The 23,481-nt window shown below is 35.2% G+C and overlaps 2 protein-coding genes across 2 annotated transcripts; both read left to right on the forward strand.

Annotated features, from left to right (window-relative positions):
- Positions 1–60: 60 nt before the first annotated feature.
- Positions 61–1,563, forward strand: LOC125859358 (uncharacterized). Its single transcript, XM_049539092.1, has 2 exons — positions 61–603; positions 766–1,563. Exons 1-2 carry the CDS (start codon positions 61–63, stop codon positions 1,561–1,563), a joined length of 1,341 nt encoding a protein of 446 aa, XP_049395049.1.
- A 1,565-nt stretch (positions 1,564–3,128) lies between these two features.
- LOC125866719 (serine/threonine-protein phosphatase BSL3-like) lies at positions 3,129–18,586 on the forward strand. The gene is made up of 15 exons (XM_049547056.1): positions 3,129–3,284; positions 4,298–4,399; positions 4,473–4,554; positions 4,711–4,890; positions 7,889–8,162; positions 8,259–8,490; positions 8,575–8,745; positions 9,221–9,459; positions 16,223–16,307; positions 16,393–16,491; positions 16,561–16,760; positions 16,841–16,916; positions 17,438–17,573; positions 17,689–17,825; positions 17,912–18,586. The coding sequence occupies exons 1-15, from the start codon at positions 3,147–3,149 to the stop codon at positions 17,993–17,995; spliced, it is 2,235 nt and encodes a 744-aa protein (XP_049403013.1). The 5' UTR covers positions 3,129–3,146; the 3' UTR covers positions 17,996–18,586.
- Positions 18,587–23,481: the final 4,895 nt, after the last annotated feature.

Genomic DNA, 23,481 nt, shown 5'->3' on the forward strand with positions numbered 1-23,481 from the left:
TATGCAGATGATACTGTGATATTTTGTGAAGCTATAGCTGAACAAATTTGCTATATCAGGATGATACTAATTGTTTTTGAAGCCATTTCTGGTTTAAGCGTTAATTGGAGGAAAAGTAACCTCTTTCCTATTAAAGAAGTGGTGCAGATGGAGGAACTAGCTGGTATCTTGGGGTGTAAGGTAGACAAATTACCAACAGTCTATCTAGGCATGCCATTAGGCAACAAACACAAAGAATTGATTATCTGGGATAGGATTTTGGAAAAGACGGAAAAGAAGTTGGCAAATTGGAAGACACAATACTTGTCTCTTGGAGGCAGACTCACTTTGATAAATGCAGTTCTGGACTTGCTTCCCACATATGTGATGCCCCTATTCCCTATTCCAATAAGTGTGGTCAAGAAGTTGGACCGATTAAGAAGAAATTTGCTTTGGTTTGGGAACAAGGAGGGAAAGGGGTATCATTTGGTAGAATGGAAGACTGCACAATTACACAAGGAGGTTGGTGGTTTAGCAGTCAGGAATCTGAAACTGCAGAATGATTGCTTGCTCATGAAATGGTTATGGAGATTAAATGGAAATGAACATGCTCTATGGAAGGAGGTAATCCTGAATTAGTATGGCCAGACAGAGCAATGGTGTACCAATGTTGTATCAACCACCTATGAAACATTGGTATCGAGATCTATAAGGAATCTTTGGCCTAGACTAGTAAAGAATTCATGTTATGAGGTGGGTGCTGGGAACAAAATACTATTTTGGAAGGACCTATGGATTGGACAAGAAGTTTTAATGCAAGCTTTCCCTGATCTGGCCAATATATGCACTAACCTTGAGGTTACAGTGGCTGATAGCTGGTCCCCACAGGGATGGAACTTCTTCTTCAGGAGGCATCTTAATGACTGGGAAGTAGGAAGGTTTGTGGAGCTATTGCAGATGATTGATGGTTTCAAAGGCACCACTGTAGAGGATGACACTTTTAGATGGAAACATGATAAGGATGGCAAGTTCTCTGTAGGTAGAATTTATAGGAAAGAGGTATCCTGGATGCCTGAGAACAAAATAGGTCCTTGGAAGCATGTATGGAAAAGTATGACTCCTACTAACGTCAAGTGCTTTGCTTGGTTAGTAATCAGGAAAGCTTGCCTCACTCATGAGATCTTGCAGAAAAAGGGATTGCCAATTGTGTCCAGATGCATGTTATGTAGTGACGTTAGAGAGACAAATAACCATCTGTACCTCCATTGTAAAGTCACATCTCAGCTTTGGACTATGTTTCTTAGTTTAACAGAGACAAAATGGTCAATGCCAGAGCACACAGCAGACTTGTTAAGTTGCTGGATTAGGAGAGGGGGAAGCAAGACACAGAAGAAGTGGTGGAGAATAATCCCACACTGTATCTGGTGGACTATCTGGAGGGAGAGGAATGGAAGAAACTTTGACGATAGATTCAACAACATTCAGAAAATCAAAGAGAGCCGCATAACAACTTTCTACTTTTGGTGTAAAGAACATTGTATAGAAAATGCTGAAGAATTAGTAGATCTTTTAGGATTACTGTAATTAGTCTCTTGTTCTAGCTTGTTACTACCTTTTTGGAGGTCTCTAGCATACCTTAATGCTGAGGAATACAACATTACCAGTTTTAAAAAAAAGAAATATATGGAGCTATCAACTGGGTCAAAATGTTAACATAATAAATTTCACAAATCAAAATATTTCAGAGTGAGATTTAGATGTATCCATGTACTTCTATTTTTGTTCTAAAATTAGCCTCCGTTATATTTCATTCAATTTTATTTTAAAGCTTTTGGAAGTATTGAAAACTTATTATGTAATTAATTATTGTTATTGTTTGCACTATTTGACTAATGTGGTAGTCTAATGCTGTGAAAACTGCTCAACATCAAACTTAGAAGATTCATGGTACAAAAAAAGTGAATACATAGAAAAAAATTAAAGTAAGCCAGAAGAGATGGTGGAGGTTAATACCATCATGTATATGGTGGTCAATCTGGAAGGAAAGGAACAGTAGATGTTTTGACAATAGATCCAATTCCATACACAAGGTCAAATGGAATTGTATAGTATCTCTACTTTTTTGGTGTAAACAGTTGTGTATAGTAGATACAGATCAGATTGTAGATTTGATAGGAAGTTTGTAATTGACACTTTTTGGTGTGGCCAGCATGCCCTTAATGCTGAAGAATACAACCTTACCAGTTTCAAAAAAAAATAAAAAATTAAAGTAAAACTAAAACAGTTAAACCAAATTAAAGTAAATCTTTCAAATGGGTTAGAATTGGGCCACAATGGAATCAATTTAAAGATAGGTTATGTTGGGCAGGCTAAAAATCCGCCCAATACAAAATTATCTTGTGTCCAACCCATAGGATGTTGGGTGTCTGGGTAGACCATCAATTTTTGGGCCATGTTTGACACCCCTAGATTTAGCTATAGAACAGTGCAATGATTTGTGAAACTAAAACTTCGCATTCCACAAGGTTCATTTGAACTCTGACAATCATTTCCTATCAGTACTTGATTGATTGATGCTGTCCTATACTCCCTTCCCTTACCTGTTAAGTACCTCTTTGTTAAAAAAACACCCATACTAGAGAGATGACAAATCTTTGTTAACAACAAATGAAACTGATGTGTTATTTGTGTGGTATCTCCAAACCTGATGTGTAGAGCTTCTTTATTCTTCCCCTTACTTCAGGAGGTGTGTGTGGGGATTTGGCTGGGTGTGAAGCTTGCAGTATAGATTAAACATAAGCAGGAAAACCTAAATCAGCTACAAATACATGTACTGTGGATATGAAAAAACATTAGGGATACATTTCAAACTTACTTTTTTATAGTATATTGCAGACAGAGATAACAATAATACATTAGAGTTGCTTCTGCTTTTTTGTATTATGCTTGCCTACGTGCCAACAGAATGTTTGCAAAAGAAATAGGAAATGCATTCTTTCCTTGTTTGGAAGATGGGCTTAACAAGTAGGGTCTAGTGACATACTACCAGATATGTTGGCCATTCAGTGAAAAAACCCTTTATGTGTTTGGTTGAAAAAGTTTGGCATTTCCATTTGAATTTTCTTTGTGGATTATCATGAGTTTCCTTCCATAAGATCAATGCTGAAATGAATTATTGCAATCCTGATCTGCACCAACCAATGGAAATACTTATCAGTTTGTGTTACTTGGCTAGGTACGCAACTGCAAGTGCACGCTCTGATGGTCTTCTTCTGCTTTGTGGAGGGCGGGATGCCAATAGTGTGGTGAGTGAATCATGTTCTCTTGCAAACAAAAAAAATGTTTCTTATGCTGATAATTGTTCTTGTCTTATAAATACCATTCACTTTGGAAGGCTATGTTACCATGAAGTTTACCTTTTTTTATTCCTCTTTGCTTCAATTCCACCACCTCCGCTACCTCTTCTATATCCGTGATTTCTCACAGAATTTTTCTTTTTACCTTCACGCACACATGAAGCCCATATCCTTGATGATACATGATTCCCAGCTATGTTACTAAGTTCGTAAGCTGTTGCCAGTCACCTTCATGGATAAATAGTGGTGAAATATAGTTGTTCACACTCCCCAGTTTTCAATTATTCTCCCTTTTCATATATATGGACAATATATTGCATATGTTAGGTTTTCCACTCACTTGCAGGTCTGATTTTTTTTCTTGGGTCAAGCACGTGAACAATATTTCTGTTAATGGTTGGAAGTTAGACCTGAAACCCGTACCTCTTGCATGCTCTAATAACATGTTCAATTGTGTAAATAGTTCAAAGTTTAAGCTGTTAGAAGGGGGGCATTTTATTTATTTGTTGTATGTTAGCAACAAATATGAATGGCCGCAGTTCCTCATCTTTTAGTTTCCTGTCTGATCTCCAAAGTTTAAGCTGCTAGAGGGAGGCGGGGCATTTTATTTATTTGTTGTATGTTAGCAACAATTATGAATGGTCGCACTTCCTCATGTTTTAGTTGTCTGTCTGATCTCCATTGATCCCCTGTGTTCCGCTGTCTTGCCATCTCGTTCTCCTCAGTGTCCCTCTCCTGATAACCACCAAGTCTGGCTTACGAATTTGCAGCACCAGCTCATAGATGATTTGATGTCTAACTTTGAGTTTTTCTAAACGAATGTAAACGTTACGAAGCTTCTTTGAGGGGTTTGGATCTGATTTGCAGTTAATTTGTACCGTGAATGTTGCGACTTGGATTTAAGTATATGGGCTTGTGTGATTGTTGTACTTACCATATTCTTTTGCCTTGGTGATTCACAGCCACTAGCAAGTGCATATGGACTGGCCAAACATAGAGATGGGCGGTGGGAATGGGCCATTGCTCCTGGTGTGTCACCATCTCCTAGATATCAGCATGCTGCAGTAAGTGGTTTTAATGACTCAATTAATCCTCACAAATTGTAAGGTGTTTATCAGTTGTATTCTGGTAATTTAGGTTTTTGTTAATGCTCGGCTCCATGTTTCTGGAGGGGCTCTTGGTGGTGGACGCATGGTAGAAGACTCTTCCAGTATAGCCGGTACTTTTTGATGATTTTCTTGTCATTTTCTTACGGACAACTGATTTTGCTTGAATTTTAATTATTGTTATTATTATTATTATTATTTTAAATGTCAATCCCTGAAAATCCTGCATATTTCTTTCTTTCTTTGCTTTAACTTTTGTCTGGTGGCAGTTCTTGATACTGCTGCAGGAGTGTGGTGTGACATAAAATCTGTTGTCACCAGTCCTAGGACAGGTAGATACAGTGCAGATGCAGCTGGGGGAGATGCTGCAGTTGAATTGACCAGGCGTTGTAGGCATGCGGCTGCCGCTGTTGGTGACTTGGTATTTATGTATGGTGGTTTGCGTGGAGGTAATGCTAGAATATGGACATCTTAATCGCTTCTAATTTGATAAATTCAGATGACAACTATTTTCACTTTTTTGAGTATGATCTGAAGTCATTGCTTAGTTTAAAAAAAAAGATAACTGAAGACATTTAATTCTATATTCTTACTTCGTCCCTGCTGAGGATGTGCTGTTTGGTGTATGTGTTTATAAGTAGCCCAGCTAAATCCCGATCTTAGCTACTTGTAAAGTAAAATATAGATAGAAAAATGGAAGTTCTTGGAATGCATGAGCAACATCTATTGTGTACTTCTCATAGATTTTTTTTTATTTAAATTTATCCCTATTTCCACTGATTATGGATACCATTGGTAAGGTAACTGCTTACTTTTCTTGTGTTTCACTTTCTAATAGGTGGGTTCTTTGTCTTTCGTAGGTAAATTGTGTAATTTGTTGCTGTGCCTAGACTGCAAGCCAAGCCATGCTGATAAAACTAAAACTAAAACTAAATGCTGCTGTTGAAAACTGAAACTGATGAAATGTGTGCCGCCCTGTCTAAATATTGAACTGTTAAGAGGAGCACTTTGTATGTACTTTTACATTGGCTTGCAATACGCCCCCTTATGTGCGGGCTGTAGCTTGAGTCTTTTTCTTCGGCAAAGCACTCTGAAATTCTCTTTGATTACGGGTAGCAATGAGGTTTAAACTCAGAACCTCATACCTTATAGAATGGTGTGACCATCTCATATATTTATCTGCAACAGAAACTAATGTTTTAACTTGCCTGTCTTTTAAGTTCTAAATATTAAGAAGGAATGTCTCTTTTCAATGTAAAAGGTCTGGTCTTGGTTGGCCAACTTTTGCCTGGTGAAGTTGCAACTAGAACGGATGCTCTTTGTGTTGCACCTAGTAGTTAGCTCTCCCCATTGAGGGATTTTAAATTGGCGCTGTAGGCCAAAAAGAGTCTCTTGTTGCTTTAGAGAAATGGGATGGACTCCTTATCTGTTCTAGTGAAAGACATGCCTCTAAAATGCTGAGATCACTTTCTTTGTTTTCTACTTTGCTGAATATCTTTTCCATGTGAATAAAATGACACCAAAGGTATGTTCATAGCTATGCTGCTGGAAAAGGTTTAAAAAGCGGGCCTGTACAGTAGATTGAACTGCAATTAAGAGCACCTCCTTTTGTTCACATCATAACACCGTCTAATGAGAATCAGGTTACATTGATAACTGATTGCTCGATATGTAAGTTATTGAAGGCTTCCCTGGTTCAAAATAGCAAAATCTATTCCCTATCCACCACCCTATCTGCCTTGGTAGAGACGTAGAGTTAACCGGTACTTATGCTAGTGGGAGGTAGGAGGTACCTGGTGGAATAGTCGAGGTGTGTGCAAGCTTGCCTGGACACTCCCGTCATAAGAAAAACCAAAACTCTTACCAATAATGCGCACTTGAATGATGAGAATGAGATCAAACTCTTCTCTTATTCTTCAGTGGAACATGTGCCTTTGAATATTTGATTGAACTTACTCCAAATAAAGATGTTGGAGATGTAAACTAGAAGCTGTGATTAATTATTAGAACAATAACTAGCTGATCTCAGATGAAAGTCGTTTGTTGAGTTGTTGCAATTCTCCAACTCATGAAACTGTTTACTTTCCAAACTATAGGCACCAAAATACTGGCAGATTCCTAAATCTTAGTTAATTTCCTAGCTCTTACCTCTTTCCAAGTACTGTAATGCCATCTACTTATGTGAAAGTATTATTATGGAGTATACTTGCTTAAATTACTGTAATTAAATATGTGCCTAGGAGAGGTTATTATGGACTCATGCCTTCAAAACATTCATTGAACTTATTTCAAATGAAGTGTTGGAATCTTGGATATGTAACTGTTGAAGCTGAAGCAATAAATTAGATGATCTCAGATTGGGATCATTAGTTTTCTCAGTCCAAATTATGTAATTATTGACTTTCCAAACTATAGATGCCAAAATACTGCTAGATGCGTGAATCTTAGCAAATCTCCTAGCTGTTACATCTTTCTGAGTACCATAATGGCATCTACTTATAATTTTCGAATAAGTTGCTCGGACTGGGTGCGGGTATCCAATACGATGCGGATCTAAAGGCCGGACTCTTCATTAAATATTTTAGGATTCGGGGGTGTTAAGAAGTCCCACATCGGTAGAGGGATGGGAAATTGGTCTCCTTATATGGACTTGGACAAACCTCCACTTATAAGCTAACTTTTGAGATTGAGTTAGACCCAGGTATCATATCTTTACATGGTATCAGTGCCAAACCCATCCCAATTTGTTGTTCACCGATGTTGGGCCCCATTTATAAGTGTTCACACTCCAGTTTTGGGTGTGCTGGGGAGTGTTAAGAAGTCCCACATCGGTAGAGGGATGAGAAATTGGTCTCCTTATATGGACATGGACAAACCTCCCCTCATAAGCTAGCTTTTGAGATTGAGTTAGGCCCAGTACCATATCTTTACAGGGGGTATGGATCCGAGTGTGGATATGGGTACTGGGAAACAGCCAATAAATATATATTATGACGGTTGAAGTATATATCTCAATTTCCTTTTTTTTTTTTAAAAAAAAGGGTATATCTCGATTGATTAAAAAACCAAAAACCCAATCAATCTATACTTTCCATTCGTAGATGAAGGCAAAACACCCAAGGTAAGTTGATCGGATTTCAGCATGGATTCCACCCCACCCCCATGTTGTGTCGACATGGGTGTGGCAAGGATTTTGAAAAGTCCAAGCAACTTAATTTTGTAAATAGGATTGATCCTACTTATATAAAACTATTGTTATGAAATATACTTGCTTAACAAAGTTCTCTAGTTAATTATGCCCCCAGGAGCAGGTATTCAGGTAGTTTCCTGGTTTATGCTGCAATCTTGCTTCTGGTGTTGAGAAATGGCTGATTTTTTGGAATCTCTATGTGTAGGTGATATTTTTGTAATACCAAGACAGTATCTGAGTTGGTGTTTTTGCCGCAGGGGTACTGCTAGATGACTTGCTTGTCGCGGAAGACTTGGCTGCTGCTGAAACAACTAGTGCAGCTTCACATGCAGCCGCTGCAGCTGCAGCATCTAATGTTCAAGATGGAAGGATTACCGGAAGGTATGGATTTGGTGATGAAAGAACAAGGCAAACCGTTCCAGAGGAAGTTAATGATGGTTCTGTTATATTGGGAAGTCCTGTTGCCCCCCCTGTAAATGGTGATATGTTTACGGATATAAGCACTGAAAATGCCGTGCTTCAAGGATGTCGGTGAGTTTGCAGTTGCATAAGAATGACAATATCTGCTGTTATTCGTATATTGCTATTTTGTTTTTTGAATTTCATCTCCCATGGCTTCATTTGTAGGAAACTTGGCAAAGGTGTTGAATACCTTGTGGAGGCCTCTGCAGCAGAAGCAGAGGCCATTACTGCTGCACTAGCAGCTGCCAAAGCTCGACAACAAGGTAATGGAGAAGTTGAACTTCCGGATAGGGATCGGGGAGCTGAGGCAACACCTAGTGGTGAAGAGGAACCTACCTTGATCAAACCTGATTCAAATAATTCTACCCCAACTGGAGTTAGGCTGCATCACCGTGCTGTTAGTCCTATGCCTAAAATAATATGTTTCGTATCCGATTAAATTTGTATGTTAACTGATTTAATGTATTTAATGCACCTGTAGGTGGTTGTAGCTGCAGAGACTGGGGGTGCCCTAGGTGGTATGGTGCGACAACTTTCAATTGATCAATTTGAAAATGAAGGCAGGCGAGTAAGTTATGGAACCCCAGAAAACGTGACAGCAGCAAGAAAACTTTTGGATAGACAAATGTCCGTTAACAGTGTTCCCAAAAAGGTATGATGACTTCGGTTATGTGGTTCAACTAATATTGATTAGCAATGAGAATTATGGCTTTAGCTTGACATGTCTACTGGGCCGGACCGACAAATTTGTACTCTCCAGTTCCGATTGCCCCAATGTGATTTGGCTAGTTTTGCACCTAAAACTCACACTTTAACTGCGTGTGGTGCTTAAAGCCCCAATAGTTGTGGAGTGCTTTTTAAAGTTTTTCGTCTTTTACAACACTGGTTTTGTGCGGCCTTATTTATCTGGGCTTCGGAACGGCAATGTGAACAAGCTCGCACATGCGGAGTTCAATATTCTCAATACACATTGAAGAAGAAAAATATTCCACTTTCTTATACACCTTCCTAAGAAAAGAAAACACTCCACTTGTTAGAATGAGTATCTGTTGTTAGCTTTGGCTGTATGTTGTATCATAAACCACATGCTTTTGGTTTTATATCTTTTTTTCCCTTTACCGTTTCAGGTGATTGCCCATCTTCTGAAACCTCGAGGTTGGAAGCCGCCTGTCAGACGGCAATTTTTCTTGGATTGCAATGAAATAGCTGATCTTTGTGATAGTGCAGAGAGAATATTTTCCAGTGAACCTAGTGTTTTACAGCTAAGGGCTCCTATTAAGATATTTGGTGACTTGCATGGGCAATTTGGGGATCTGATGCGTCTTTTTGATGAGTATGGTTCCCCATCAACTGCTGGGGACATAGCGTGAGTGTCTTGACTCAATCTTGCTTCATGTTTCTTGTTCTAACCAACAGTGCCGCCATTTAAGCAGCTTAGGTTGCCTGTGTTCTGTATCTGTGAATTTTTTGTGCATTTTATATTCATAAAGTTGGCGAAAAAGTCTCATCATACCTTGTCAATATTTATAATGATGATAATCACCTTTTTTTCCGTCATGTAAAATTAGCTCTTGCTAGTAATTAGGGAACACATACATTTGTTGCTCTTTGTAGAGAGTCATGTTTTTGTATGAGAATCTGAGATCCTCTACTTTGTATACATCTCTATGTGGGAATTGTTTTGTACATTAATAAATGGCATAATACATAAAGAGGACCTTTAACTTGACATCAATTCACAACTATGACCTTAAACTTTGCTAGTGCACAAGTAGGCACTTCAACTATCCAAAAATTTAACAATAAAACACTCTAATCCTACACGGCAAAGTGCGTGAAACACACTTCAATTAGGCGCGTCAGTGGTAAAAATAAAGGCGCCCAACAGTAAAAAAATGCTTAAATGACACTTGTACCCTTAATGAATCTCTTATATATATATATTTCCCTTTTTTAAATCAAAATCTCACTTTACTCTCTTCTTTCTAATTTCTTCAACAGCTTTTTGCCATTTTCCTCTCTTTCTTCAACAATTTTACCATTGATTCGAAGGATGAAATGTAGGAACTTAGGGTTAGGATTTTGTAGAGAAGAAAGAGGAAAACGTTGTTCTCCATTCTAAGCATAGGATCAAAGTTGTTAATTGATATTTATTTTGTTTTTATTTTCAGTTTTTTAATTGAAAAATTCATGTGTATTTATTTTAATTAGTTGGCAGCCACGTAGAAGCATTTGTATATCATGCACTTTACCTGGGATATACAAGTGTTTAATTGTTTAAATTTGTGATAGTTAAAGTGCCTACTTGTGCACTGGCAAAGTTTAGGGTCATAGTTGTGAATTGATGCCAAGTTAAAGGTCCTCTTTATGTATTATGCCTATTTATTTTGTTTTTATTTTCTGTTTTTTAATTGAAAAATCCACGTGTATTTATTTTAATTAGTTGGCAGCCACGTAGAAGCACTTGCATATCACGCACTTTGCCTGGGATATACGAGTGTTTAATTGTTTAAATTTGTGATAGTTAAAGTGCCTACTTGTGCACTGGCAAAGTTTAGGTCATAGTTATGAATTGATGCCAAGTTAAAGGTCCTCTTTATGTATTATGCCTTAATAAATTGTATACACTATTAAAGAAAGTCTGTTAGTAGCTACCCAAAGATTAATAGAAACTTCCACTGAGCATACGAATAGAAGGGGAACAGTGTAACGAGGGAGAAACCCAATGATGTATGTTTTTTTCATAATTGTGGTGTCCGGGCCAGCTTGTGTGTTGTGCACACCTCGACTAATTCCATGGCGCACTTGCTAGCTCCCATCAACACATGTACTGGTTAACTTTGTTCACTAAGACCTGGACAAATGGGAAGAAATCACCTAGTGTTTTTGCCTCCGCTAAGATTTGAACCTGAGACCTCATGATTTTGAACTCACTTTAATGCCCATTAGGCCACACCCGTGAGTGCTTTTTTTGAAGTAAGGAAATTTGAAGTCCTTTTTAAATTAGTCTAAAATAAGGATGCCAATCTTGCAAAGAATTCTGGACAAAAATGCACTAGATCAAACAAAAACATTTCAACGTCAAGGAAACAGCTAAAAGGATATGGTCAGCAAACGTGCTTAACCACTTTTTGCACGTTCTCTAGCTTTCCATGTTCCATAATTTGGTATTGCTATTTTTTTTTAAAAAAAGAAACTAGCGGAGGTGCTAATTCTTGTAGTTATATTGCCCTCCTTCAACTTGGGTTATTTCTTTGGAGATCTTTTTTTCTTTTTTTTTTTTGAAAAGGTAACTTGTATTATAAACACAGGAATACTCGGGATGTATTCCAGTAATACTTACAATCAGAAATACAAAAGTGTTGTTGTTTTCCTATGAACGCCTTAAGGACTCTAACATACTAGTGATATCCTCATCTTCATGAGGATATTCATGTTTACACCAAAAATAGAAAAGAGCTAAACATTTCAGCTTCATTTTCTCCATAGAGTAGCTCTTGTTCTCAAACATCTTTGATTCCTTTCCAGCCAAATAGTCCACCAAATGCAGGCTGGGACAATCGTCCATCTCTCCATGTGCCCCGACTGATTTCCATCCCGATTCCAACATGCCAAAGCTTCCTTTATGTTTCCTGGCATAGACCAACTGATGCCCCTTTTATTGATGAAAATTTGCCGAAGTTTCACCGTCTCCTTACACTGTAAAAAGAGATGATTTATTGTCTCTGTCTCACATTCACAAAAAAAACATCTGGAGCACAAATTGAGGCCCTTCTTCATACGGTTATCCTACGTGAGAACAACCTGTTTTGCTAAGAGCCAAGTAAAACAGGCCACCTTGAAGGGCACCTTAACTTTCCAGATCATTTTCCATGGCCAGTAGCTTGATTGAGTGTGTGTCCTCTGTGAGTTTCTGTAAGCTGTTCCAACTGAGAATCTCCCCTGTGTATCTGGAGCCCATAACAGTTTGTCTTCTCTATTACTGAGTTCCTTGTATCGTTCCAGGATATTTAGAAATTCAAACATTCTATTCACCTCCCAATCATTTAAAGGTCTTCTGAACTTTAAATTCCAACCTTGAGCATCTCTCATTTCTTTGACAGTGGCCACTTTCTGTAGACTCAAGCTGAATAGGTCAGGGAAACTAGCTTTAAGTGAAGCTTGTCCCGCCCAAATCTTTGGAGATCTTAGAACTAATATTTGTTTTTCGGGATAAGTTCACAAACCCTCCCTGTGGTTTTGACTGTTAACACCCACCCCGCTTCTTACTTAATTGTATCAAAACTATTTGTGACCTAAAACATGACAAGTTTTCCCCTAAGGTGGTAAGTTTACTTTTTTTTTGATTTTGTGTGACAAAACTAACCATTTTTTCTTATCACTTGATGCAATGATATAATACATTCATGACACTTAATTTTCTAAGTTTTGATGCATGATATAATACATTCATGACACTTAATTTATATCCGTGCGTAAAGAATGATGAAATAATTAATTGGACATAGTCGCAAATATATTTGGATTTCTTCCATTACTACCAGAAAGCAAACATATTTGTTGTAAGTTTTGATGAAAATGTCTAATGTTGAACAAAAAGCTTCATATAATGATACAAAAATTTCTAACCCCAAACTATTACTCCTTATGTCCCTAATTATTTGTCCACTTTTGAATTGACACACCTATTAAGTAAACAATGATTGACATAGTGAGTTTACAATTTTACCCCTATTAATTATGAAGTGGATGAATTAAGCATTTAAGATTTTCAAGAAGATCTACCTTTTTCAAAATTAATTAATTGAGGGTATAATAAGTAATTTTTTTTTGTCCTTTCTTGATTTGTCAAAATGGACAAGTAAAAAAGGAAAATTGGACAAGTAATTAGGGACAGAGGAAGTAGCAATTATCATCTGATGTATGTTTGCTGAAATGGTTTGGTGAGAATTCCTCATGTTGATTATTAAGGATGATTGGACTTAGTAACTTTTTTCTTATGTAGTAGCAAAAATGAGTGTCAATATGTATGGATATGAGACTTAGACCCCTTAATTTGTAATGTTTCAATAATTTTTAAAAACTTTACCTCTCTCCAAAACTTGGTTAGGTGGTTTTGTTTAAGAAATAAAAATAATAACAAATTTCTACTCACTGTTAAGCTAGTCTCTCTTTTATGTTAACATATCTAATGAAATATAAGAACATAGTTTTGTTATATAAGAGGAAGAGAAGTATAAGTAATGTGTTTCCCGTTTGAAAATTAAATGATTAAATTATTTACCCAAAAATTGAAATGAGGTTCGTATATTGATATGTTTATCTTGTGTGCCATTAATATATGCAACAACAACAACATATCCAGTATAATCCCACTTCAAGTATAAGATAGGGTTATGCAATGTTGTAGTGTGTGACCATCTCATCTAATAGCTTAAGCTTTTAGATGAGATGGTCACACACTTCAACAAGGTATCAGAGAAGGCAGATGTCCTGAGATAGAATTTCACTGCCACCAATATCAAAAAAAAAAATTCACGTGCTTGGTCCATGGCAAAGAATCAGGTCTACACGCGAGGGGGCATGTTGAGAATACAACTAAGCTTTTAGATGGGATGGTCACACACTTCAACATGCAGACCATACCCCTACTTTATAATGGAAGAGATGTTGTTTCTGATAGACCTTCGACTCAAAACAGATGAAAATTACATTGCCATTAATGTATGCATCCGACTATAAAATTTCAAATAACATAAGTCAAATTTCGGATACTATAATGGACCAGTCCCAAAAAAAGGTTAAAAGTTTAAAATTTCTTTCATAGAATAGAAAAGAACATAAAAATGCGAAATAAGGGGCAAACTTGTCCTTTTCAAGTTAGAAAATAGTTTTTTTAACTAAACATGAGAGAAGGGAGGTATGTGTAATATTAGAAACCACAGGGGGAAGTATGTTAGGAGAGGTTTGTGAACGTATCCCTTATTATATTCCACCTTAATTAGAGTTTCAAATTCTTGCTTTCACTGGGGAAGGTACCTTACATATGCCATGCTGGGTGTGGTGTTGAAATTTGCTTTATCCTGATCTTTTGGAGGTATCAAATTTATTGATTTTTCAATCATATAGTAACCTAAGCCTTGGATACGAGTACAATGACGTGATGTGTTATCAAAATGATACAGCTGAAACGAATTTGGTCAGAGCAGAAATGAGGATGTCTTCTTTGGGTGAAAAGGAAGACTCTTGAGCTGATTCAAATGGAGGATCAGCAGTGAATTGGTATGAATTATGAAATGGCATAAAGAAGAGTGAAGTTTATGAGCAAGAGCTTCTAGATGATCATCGGTAGATGAAAAGGGCCTACTATGTGCTGTTATTTGATGAGCACAATATCTTTGGGTACAAGGCAGAGCTAATGCCTTTGGAAGAGAAATGTACAGCCATACGAATATAGGCCTGTCAAAAGGCATGATTAATGCGGAAATACATAAATATTGAAGAAAGTTGAGGAAATAGGAGTACCATGTTATGCAAATAATCAACAACATAGATGGGAATAATCGAACATCTTGTTAAGAGTGGTAGCCTAAAATACTATAGTTGGGTGAAATAGGAATAATAGTTCGAAAAGAATGAGCTATGAACAAGTTATAACTATTTATGGTGGCACCTATTTAAGTTAGGGAAGCGTTTTTTTGGCCGTTTGGGTACATAAGGTAAGTATATTTTGTTAATGATTAGCACTAAGATGGTGTATTCTTTATGTCAGAAATAGATTACAAAATAGTCCTCGAACTAAGTATCTACTATGAGAAGCTGTGGAATTCGTAGATGAGATTAACATAGTAGAAAGAATCTTCGGATGAGCAGAGCCTGCTATTTGATGTGATTTGCTGAGCACAACATTTTAGGATAAAAGCAGAGCCAAAGTCTTCATATGAGAAAGGTACATCCATACAAAGTTGAGCTTATGAAAGGTATTATTGGTATGGAATATATTCAATGAAGTTGAAGAAAATCGAGGAAATAGGAGGGAGTACTGTGGTTATTCTTCAAATAATCAACAATATGGAAGCTAACAAATTGAGAATTTCATTGATCAAGTAGACCCAAAATTACAAGTAATTGGAAAAAATAGGAACAAAAGAATGAAACGAGTGAGATATGCACAAATTGCAAACAAAAAGTCGGAACAAAAACTAGATTTGGACAAAGATCAATTACACCTTAATTTTTTAAAAATGATGATGGTGTTTAGACCAATCTGCGCGCTTCTTTACTAACTAGCCTTGAAAGCTGTTACACTTACATCCCACAAGTATTAGGTCTCAGGTACTCCTGCCCAACCAAGTAGTCAAAAGGCGAGAAGTGCCCAAGTTTGCTGAGGCTTTAAGCGCAAAGTGCAATTAAAGCATGGGTTTTAGCAAGAAAAGAACCAATAAAGAAAAATAGAAAAATAGAAATGTAATGCTAGAAAATGTAACTATAAAAGCTAAAAATAATTATTTGGACGCCTCCCAGCGCTTTTGTCCTGTGGTAAGAGTGTAGCGCGTGATATGTGTGTTACACGCTCATCATTGGTTTGAAACCTGCCTTAAACAAAAACTTGGTATTTAAGAGGAGAAAAGTAGGGGGGCAGTCCATTATCCATCGAGTTTTGAACCGTGCGCCAGCCCTTGGAATTTTTCCATCATTAAAAAAATAAAATTATTCGGACAGAAGAATGGAAAAAAATTAGTTAAGCTCTTTCTTTCTATATATATGTATGTAGTTAAAATCATGTCATCAAGTTAAAAATCATTGAATTCCTGAATTAGATGAGATGATGTAGTTTTATGTTTTTAAGTGGCCAATTTTCTTATACTAAACTTGTAATTTCTTATTCGTAGTCGCCAACTATATGTGTTGTCAAGTGTGATGCTCTTATAGACGGAACCAATTAATGAAATTGTGCTTGCCTTTGCTCATTGATGCCTCACTAGAGCCCCAATTAAGCTAGTCAAAGCGCACAACTCAGGCTTCCCAACGCTATAGGGCTTAAGCACGCTTTAGGTGATCCCTTAACTGCCAATCAGAGATTGTCTCAATGATTCTTACAAGAAATTTTCTTTGTGAATTACCATCAGGTATATCGATTATCTCTTCTTAGGAGATTATGTTGATAGGGGCCAGCACAGCTTGGAGACCATGACTCTTCTCCTTGCTTTAAAGGTACCTGATTTCTCTGGATGTTAGCTCTGCTTTTGCTTTTTGAATTAATCAATTATTTTTTACGCTGATAAAATGGTTGATTTAGGTTGAGCATCCCCACAACGTTCATTTAATTCGAGGGAATCATGAAGCGGCAGATATTAATGCACTTTTCGGCTTTCGAATTGAGTGCATTGAACGCATGGTATGGTATCACTTACTGGAAAAGAACTCCAGTTTCTGAGTTAGCTACTGATGTTCGTATCTGGAACAGGGTGAGAGAGATGGAATCTGGGCTTGGCATCGGATTAATAGGTTGTTCAATTGGCTTCCTCTCGCAGCACTAATTGAGAAAAAAATAATCTGTATGCACGGTGGCATTGGAAGGTCGATTAATCATGTAGAACAGATAGAGAATATCCAGCGTCCTATCACCATGGAAGCAGGGTCGATTATTCTGATGGATTTGTTGTGGTTAGTCTCTGTCTTTTCTTTTTCTTTTGTCATTACTTTTGATTATCTCCCACTTCCTTACTTTACTTGTGTGCATCTAGGTCTGATCCAACGGAAAATGATAGCGTTGAAGGGTTAAGACCAAATGCAAGAGGTCCAGGGTTGGTTACTTTTGGGGTGAGTAGTTCTTTCAGTCTCTTCTTTCAGGGTAGTAATGAAATTGATTTTCATTTGACTGGTTTTAGACCAACTTTTTGGGAGCTGCCACATTCTTTTTCAGTTGTATCATCTGGCATTTGAACCAAAAAAGTCAGCCTCCACATGCCCTCTATTACTCAGGCTGTGTTTTTTCCAAAATCTTCTGTACAACTTTCTTGGGATCAACTGCAGTCCTGTCATTTGCAATAATTCTACGTTTTAACTACAAGGGTCTGAGCAAATTCTTTTTTTTATGCAATTACTCTCTTTCAAGATAATTGCATTCAAGAGTCCTTTAATTGGTAATTTGGTTCAGCCAGCTGGGTGTCCTTGAAGGTTTCTTAAAGTATCAGGGACATCATTTTGCTGTTGGCTCAATTCTGGTTTTGGTCTGTGGAAACCGTAGGTTATTCTTCTAATCTTGTTTCTATAGGTTTTTGGTTGAGTGCAGTTTCTCTAGCATTTCCTATGTCCTCATGTAAGCCTTTGCCAATGTGCAGCCTGATCGTGTGATGGAATTTTGCAACAACAATGATCTTCAACTGATAGTGCGAGCGCACGAATGCGTGATGGATGGCTTTGAACGATTTGCTCAGGGACATTTAATTACATTATTTTCAGCCACCAATTATTGTGGTATGTTCTAATTTTAGATGTTTGAAAATTGGGAAGAGTTCTACTCAAGATAGTGATTTTATCTTCTATTCAAATATTTCTCTGGATTTTTCTTATATAATTTTCTTGGCTGCAGGTACTGCTAATAATGCTGGCGCAATCTTGGTATTGGGTAGAGATCTTGTAGTTGTTCCAAAACTTATTCACCCATTGCCACCAGCACTTTCATCACCAGAAAATTCACCTGAGCGTATGGAAGACACTTGGATGCAGGTTCAATATTTCCAGATCTTTTGCTTCGACTATTTACTTTTACTTTGATATATATTAATCTTGCTTACATTGCTTTGTTTGAGTAGGAGCTAAATGCTAACAGACCACCTACGCCAACTAGAGGTCGTCCTCAAACTGCCAATGATCGAGGTTCTCTTGCTTGGATTTAGATAATAGTGAAGATTGTTTCCTGCACTTCAGGCTCCTGCTAACATCGAGGAATTCCAGTTGTATGTACAGCATGATGCCATTTGGAAAAATGGCGGAGTTATAGATATCATCTTGTAGAGATATGAGGCTTCGAGGCCCTAGGGATCTTCGACAGAATGGACAGGCTTCAGACAGAGCAAGATTGAAACTTTCCCAGGTTGCAGGTGCACCTGTTCAACTTGATTGAAGCAGTTGGGGGTTTCGAGTTGGCCTTTGTAAATTAAGCCACAGGCAGGTAGAAGGAATTAGAGTCTTCTTCGTTATCAAGGGCTTGTAGTGCTGGATTTTGTTTTGTTTATTGTACTTTTTCATCGTTGTTGATATATATATTTTTCTTCGTTTTAGGTGTATTATTTTTGTCTATGGTAAAAGAGGACTTGAGGTCCCATATATATATATATATATATTATTGATGAAATATATATAGTCCTGAAATCTCTGTTGGGAGTTCTTGTATCATAGATAGAGGGTGCTAATTTGTGTAATTTGTGATGATACCTTGTACAATGTAACAATTTGAAGAAGAAAAGAAGCTTTCTCTGACTAGAAAATGAGCAATGGCTGATTATTTCCTTTTTATTTCCATGTTGCATATTTACTTTGATGAAGAAACTTAGACCGGCCATTATCGGACTCTTCTTTTAAGTTTTTTTTTTCTCCAACAGGCTTGGATTGTGGAAATCAGGCTTGACATGTCCGAATCTTTATTTGTAGGACTTTGTGCGATGGGCTCATGCATGACATGCCTCAATCTTCATTTATAGGACTTCGTGTGATGGGTTTGTGCATGATAGTCCTGAATCTTCATTTGTAGGACTTTGTGGGGATCTTCATTTGTAGGAATTTGTGTGATGGATTCGTGCATGACAGGCCTGTATCTTCATTTGTAGGACTTTGTGGGATAGGTCCGTGCATGTAGTACACCTTCAATTAGTGCCACTTATCAATTTGATATAGTTGTTGTGGAAAGTAGGCTTGACATGCTCGAATCTTCACTTGTGACTTTGTGCGATGAGCTCGTGCATGACAGGTCCAAATCTTCATTTGTAAGAATTTGTGTGATGGGTTTGTGCCTGACAGGCCTTAATTTTTATTTGTAGGACTTTGTGGGATGGATCCGTGCATGTAATACACCTTCAATTAGTACCACTTATCAATTTGAAATGGTTGGTATTCTCTTGGCTTCTATTTTGTCTCATATAATCGTAGGTGTTGTGATTGATGCTATTACACTCAAAAACACTTTTTAAAATTCTTATTCCTTTTCTTCCTCTTGTTGAGAGAATCCATACTATTTAGCCACATTGTGTTGGAATCGAAATAATCAGATTGTCATGTGGAAACTAATAATTGTAAATCTAATGACTACATTGTGAATGTTAATATATTTTTTGTGAGATAGACTGGTTCTCAATTTATAGAAGTCTAAACATTTTCTCTTCTTTTCCATCGAGAAAACCATTTTGGTCCAAAAAAATCTTTTTTAATTAAAATACATATGTATAGAATCCAAATTTTCATTAATTTTTTAATATTAGGAGTAGACTGAACCGGTATGGCGGTATTCGTTATTCCTTGTTCTAAAAAATTCTGCTTCCGCTACTGCTTGACGATTAAATGTGGATGTGTCCTATTATCAGTTTGCCACGTAGCCTTAGAACCTAATTCCCTATCTGCATGGCTCTAAAAAAGGAGGAATATTTCTTCAAATATTCTTTCATTTTACTCCACTTTCCTTTTTTTCTATGCCACCAAATTAATCATCCCATCATTGCAATAGTTGCCTAAAGAAGTTAAGTGAATTCAGAAATATTCAAAATATCTATGTTTTACTTTTCGAGAGTTAAATTATATTAATTTTGACATGTAAATTTTCACCATATTGATATAAAACGAATTACAATAATATATAAAACTTTCCATATAATTTTCAAGTATCAAACTACTCATATATAATATCATAATGATATTAGCTCAGAACATGTACACATTATTATTCTTAATTTTTTTATCAAAAAATATAACGTATAATAGTAATATATTCAGTGTAATCTTATAAATGAAATAAAAAATAGCAAGCAATGTATACGTTATTTATTTTGTTTGTAGTTATAAGATGTATCAATCAAGCTCTTTTAAAAGCTTAATAAAAGCAAGTATAGTTGGAGTGGAATATTTTCAATTCACTTTTTCTATGATTCACAAAATTTAAAATACAAATTTTGATTTTACATTACACATATCCAAAAGAAGAAAAATGTTCCTTTGGTGACGTACCTATGATTCAACAATTCACCATACATTCATGAAGATTATTTCATGTAAATAAAAAATGATAATTAAGTACTTAAAATTAAAGTATTTAAAATTCAATAACTCTGCATTAAAGTCTAATTAATTCTCATAGCGTAGGACTTATTCGGAGAAAATATCCTTTACTAAAGATTTTTCCATATTCAAAACTCTAACTCAAAATCTCTGATTAGTGGACTATTCTTAAAGGGGATTGAAATACAATTTATATATTTATTCATTCTGTGTTTTCCCCCCTTTTGTAAGACCTTTCCTAGCAAGGGGTTTATTGGATAGAAATAATTTTTTATTTCATTTTAACTATATGATATTTCAAATTAACTGACTAATTTAGATTCATCCTAAATAAATTTATAATTAAAAGGAGAACTATTTTTTTACTGATTTCTTTTATTCCAATCATTTTTTTTTCTGATTTACCCTTGATTGAAAAAGTTCATTAATTTCAAAGTTCAAATCCAAAATTTCTTATGGTCAAAGATGAAAAAATCTCGATCATCCCATCACACGTTGATTCTTGGTGAATTGAATTAAAAGATACACTAGATCTTTGAGATGTTTTGGTTGTCAAAGACAAGTCATGTTATGATTGGATACTATTCCAACTAGCAACCATATGTAGTAGTATATATACTATCTACATGCCATCTATATTACATTAATTATATACATTGAATTGATTCAATTTATGTGGAAGATCATTTTTCTCTTTTACTTTAGCACAAGGAATATGGTGTTTTTTTTTTACTTAGTGTTCAATATTCGTATTGAAATCTCAATTAATTTAAATTTACACCGTGTAAGATTTGTTTAAGAGGAAAATATAATTTTTTTTTTTATATTCAAAACTCAAATTTGAAATATCTGATTAGATGAACTCGTGAAACATCAATAGTTCACCTTCTTTGACAAAGTGATGTACTTGTAGACTTTTATTTATTAATAATTAATAATAGAGAAAGCTCATGTGTGCTTCAAGTTATAAGAAGAGAACATTAAATACATATCTGACATTTTAAAAAATTATTTTGGAAAAATAAACATAACAATATTTTCAAAACAAACATGTAATGTTCCAAACGTAAAAAAAGAACAGAATTTACTAAACAATATATTTTATTTGTATATTAGTATTTAATATAAATTTAAATGAAGCATGGTCAAGTAGTAATGTAACAAATTTTGAGCACACTATTTTTAATATAATAAACAAGTAAAAATGAAATGAAGGAGTATTTAAAAAATAAAAAACCAATCTACTACTATTAAAATAAAAATAATATAATAAATTATACCATATATGTTTTTTTTTTAAATGTGAAAATAATAATTAAAAAAAACGATCGTTAAAATGAGATGGAAAAAATATTTGATTTCATTTGTTGTCATATTGCAATAACTACCACCAAAACATGTGGTACAATGGATAAGACTATTCCTCTTTTAATCAGATGTCTCAGATTCGAGTCTTGAGTATGAAAAAAATTCATGCTAAAGAGATCTTCATCCTGAATAATGCCCTATTTGATACAAATCCAAATTAGTCGGACTTCAATACGAGTACCAGACACCAATTAAAAACAATTAATTTTCTTTTGCAATAAACAAACCAATTATGGATTCTCTTTGGAATTGACAAGCTAGCATTATGATAAATTCAGTTCTAGAAACTTGAAAACAACAGATATTTTTTTTTTTTTAGAATGACAAATCAAATTATAGAGAAACTTAATTAAAAAAAAAAAAAAACAGACAGGAAATGGAAGAACCTTGTTCCAAATACCAAGAATATCACCAAAAAAAATCCAAAGCATATGACCAACTCACTTGGGCCAATATTCCCTTTTATCCATAATTTAGCTGTCTTAGCAACATTTAATTTGAACAACAACTATATAACACTAAAATAAATAATGAATTTTGTGATAATATTTAGCGGTAATAATATAATAGTCGATATATATATATTTAACGATATTAATTAATATGAGTATTAATAATCAAAACTTTATATAAATGTCGCTAAAGACTTTAACGATCTAGAACGTAATGATAACAAAATTTCGTATATCAGACTGTCATTTGATTGATAATTTGAGACGATAGGAATGTAAACTAACAGGAAGAAGTTTTGTAACTTGTACAAGCCTAGGATAGTCCAAATATGTCAATAGTACCAAAAGACTAGTCCATTTAAACATGTAAAGGGCAAATCACTGGTGAACTTTAATTTGTGGGTGTAATTGCATTATAAATAATGATGAAAGGGAACATTCTTTTTTCATAGAATATATATTTTGTTTTTATAATATCACATACAAATTTAAACACATTAATAATGGAATTTTTAACTTAAATATTGTTAAATGAGAGGATATTACACTTTAATATTGTTTTGGAACAGATAAAACTCTTGCATTTATATCTTCCTATTATCCATTATAAAAATAAAATATTCAAGTCTTTGATCCATGAAAAAAGAATTATATAGAACACATAATCGAACCTACGTACATGATCATGAATACATAATTAAGTACATAAATTTATAGATGAAAAAAAATCGTATACTTCAATTCTGATCTAGGTATTCTAAATTAATCTGCCACTCAATGAAATTCAAATAACATAAATTTATAAAGAGTTTAACCAAAAAAATAAAAAAAATAAAAAGGGAGGGTTTCATTTTATGCACCACTAATATAAAGTCCTTTTAGTAATAATTTTTTTTAAAAAAATGTTGTAATATAACTTGTTACAATCGATTAAATTGAATTGGTAATTTATAAAAATATTGACGATATATATATAGGGAAACAAGTAACTCCATGAATTATTTACAGATTTTTCGGATTCTCCTTGAGGTGGGACTAGCAAAACGAAATGGAAATATTGAGTTTATAAGATTTTTTAAATTAAAAAATATGTAATTTTTTATTAGACTATATATATAAATATATATTTTTTTATCATAAATATGAAATATGCATTAAAATTACTGAATTTTATCGAATACATGAACAGAACTATTTATCCATTTTCTAGTGTTGAGTGCCTGTGGGGAATCACAGTCCAAGATATTCACAGAACCTTATGCTCCTTTTCCATAGCCTATGGTCTCGATTTTTCAGTA

The sequence above is a fragment of the Solanum stenotomum genome, chromosome 1 (assembly GCF_019186545.1).
Source record: "Solanum stenotomum isolate F172 chromosome 1, ASM1918654v1, whole genome shotgun sequence".
In the NCBI taxonomy this organism is placed as follows: Eukaryota; Viridiplantae; Streptophyta; class Magnoliopsida; order Solanales; family Solanaceae; genus Solanum; species Solanum stenotomum.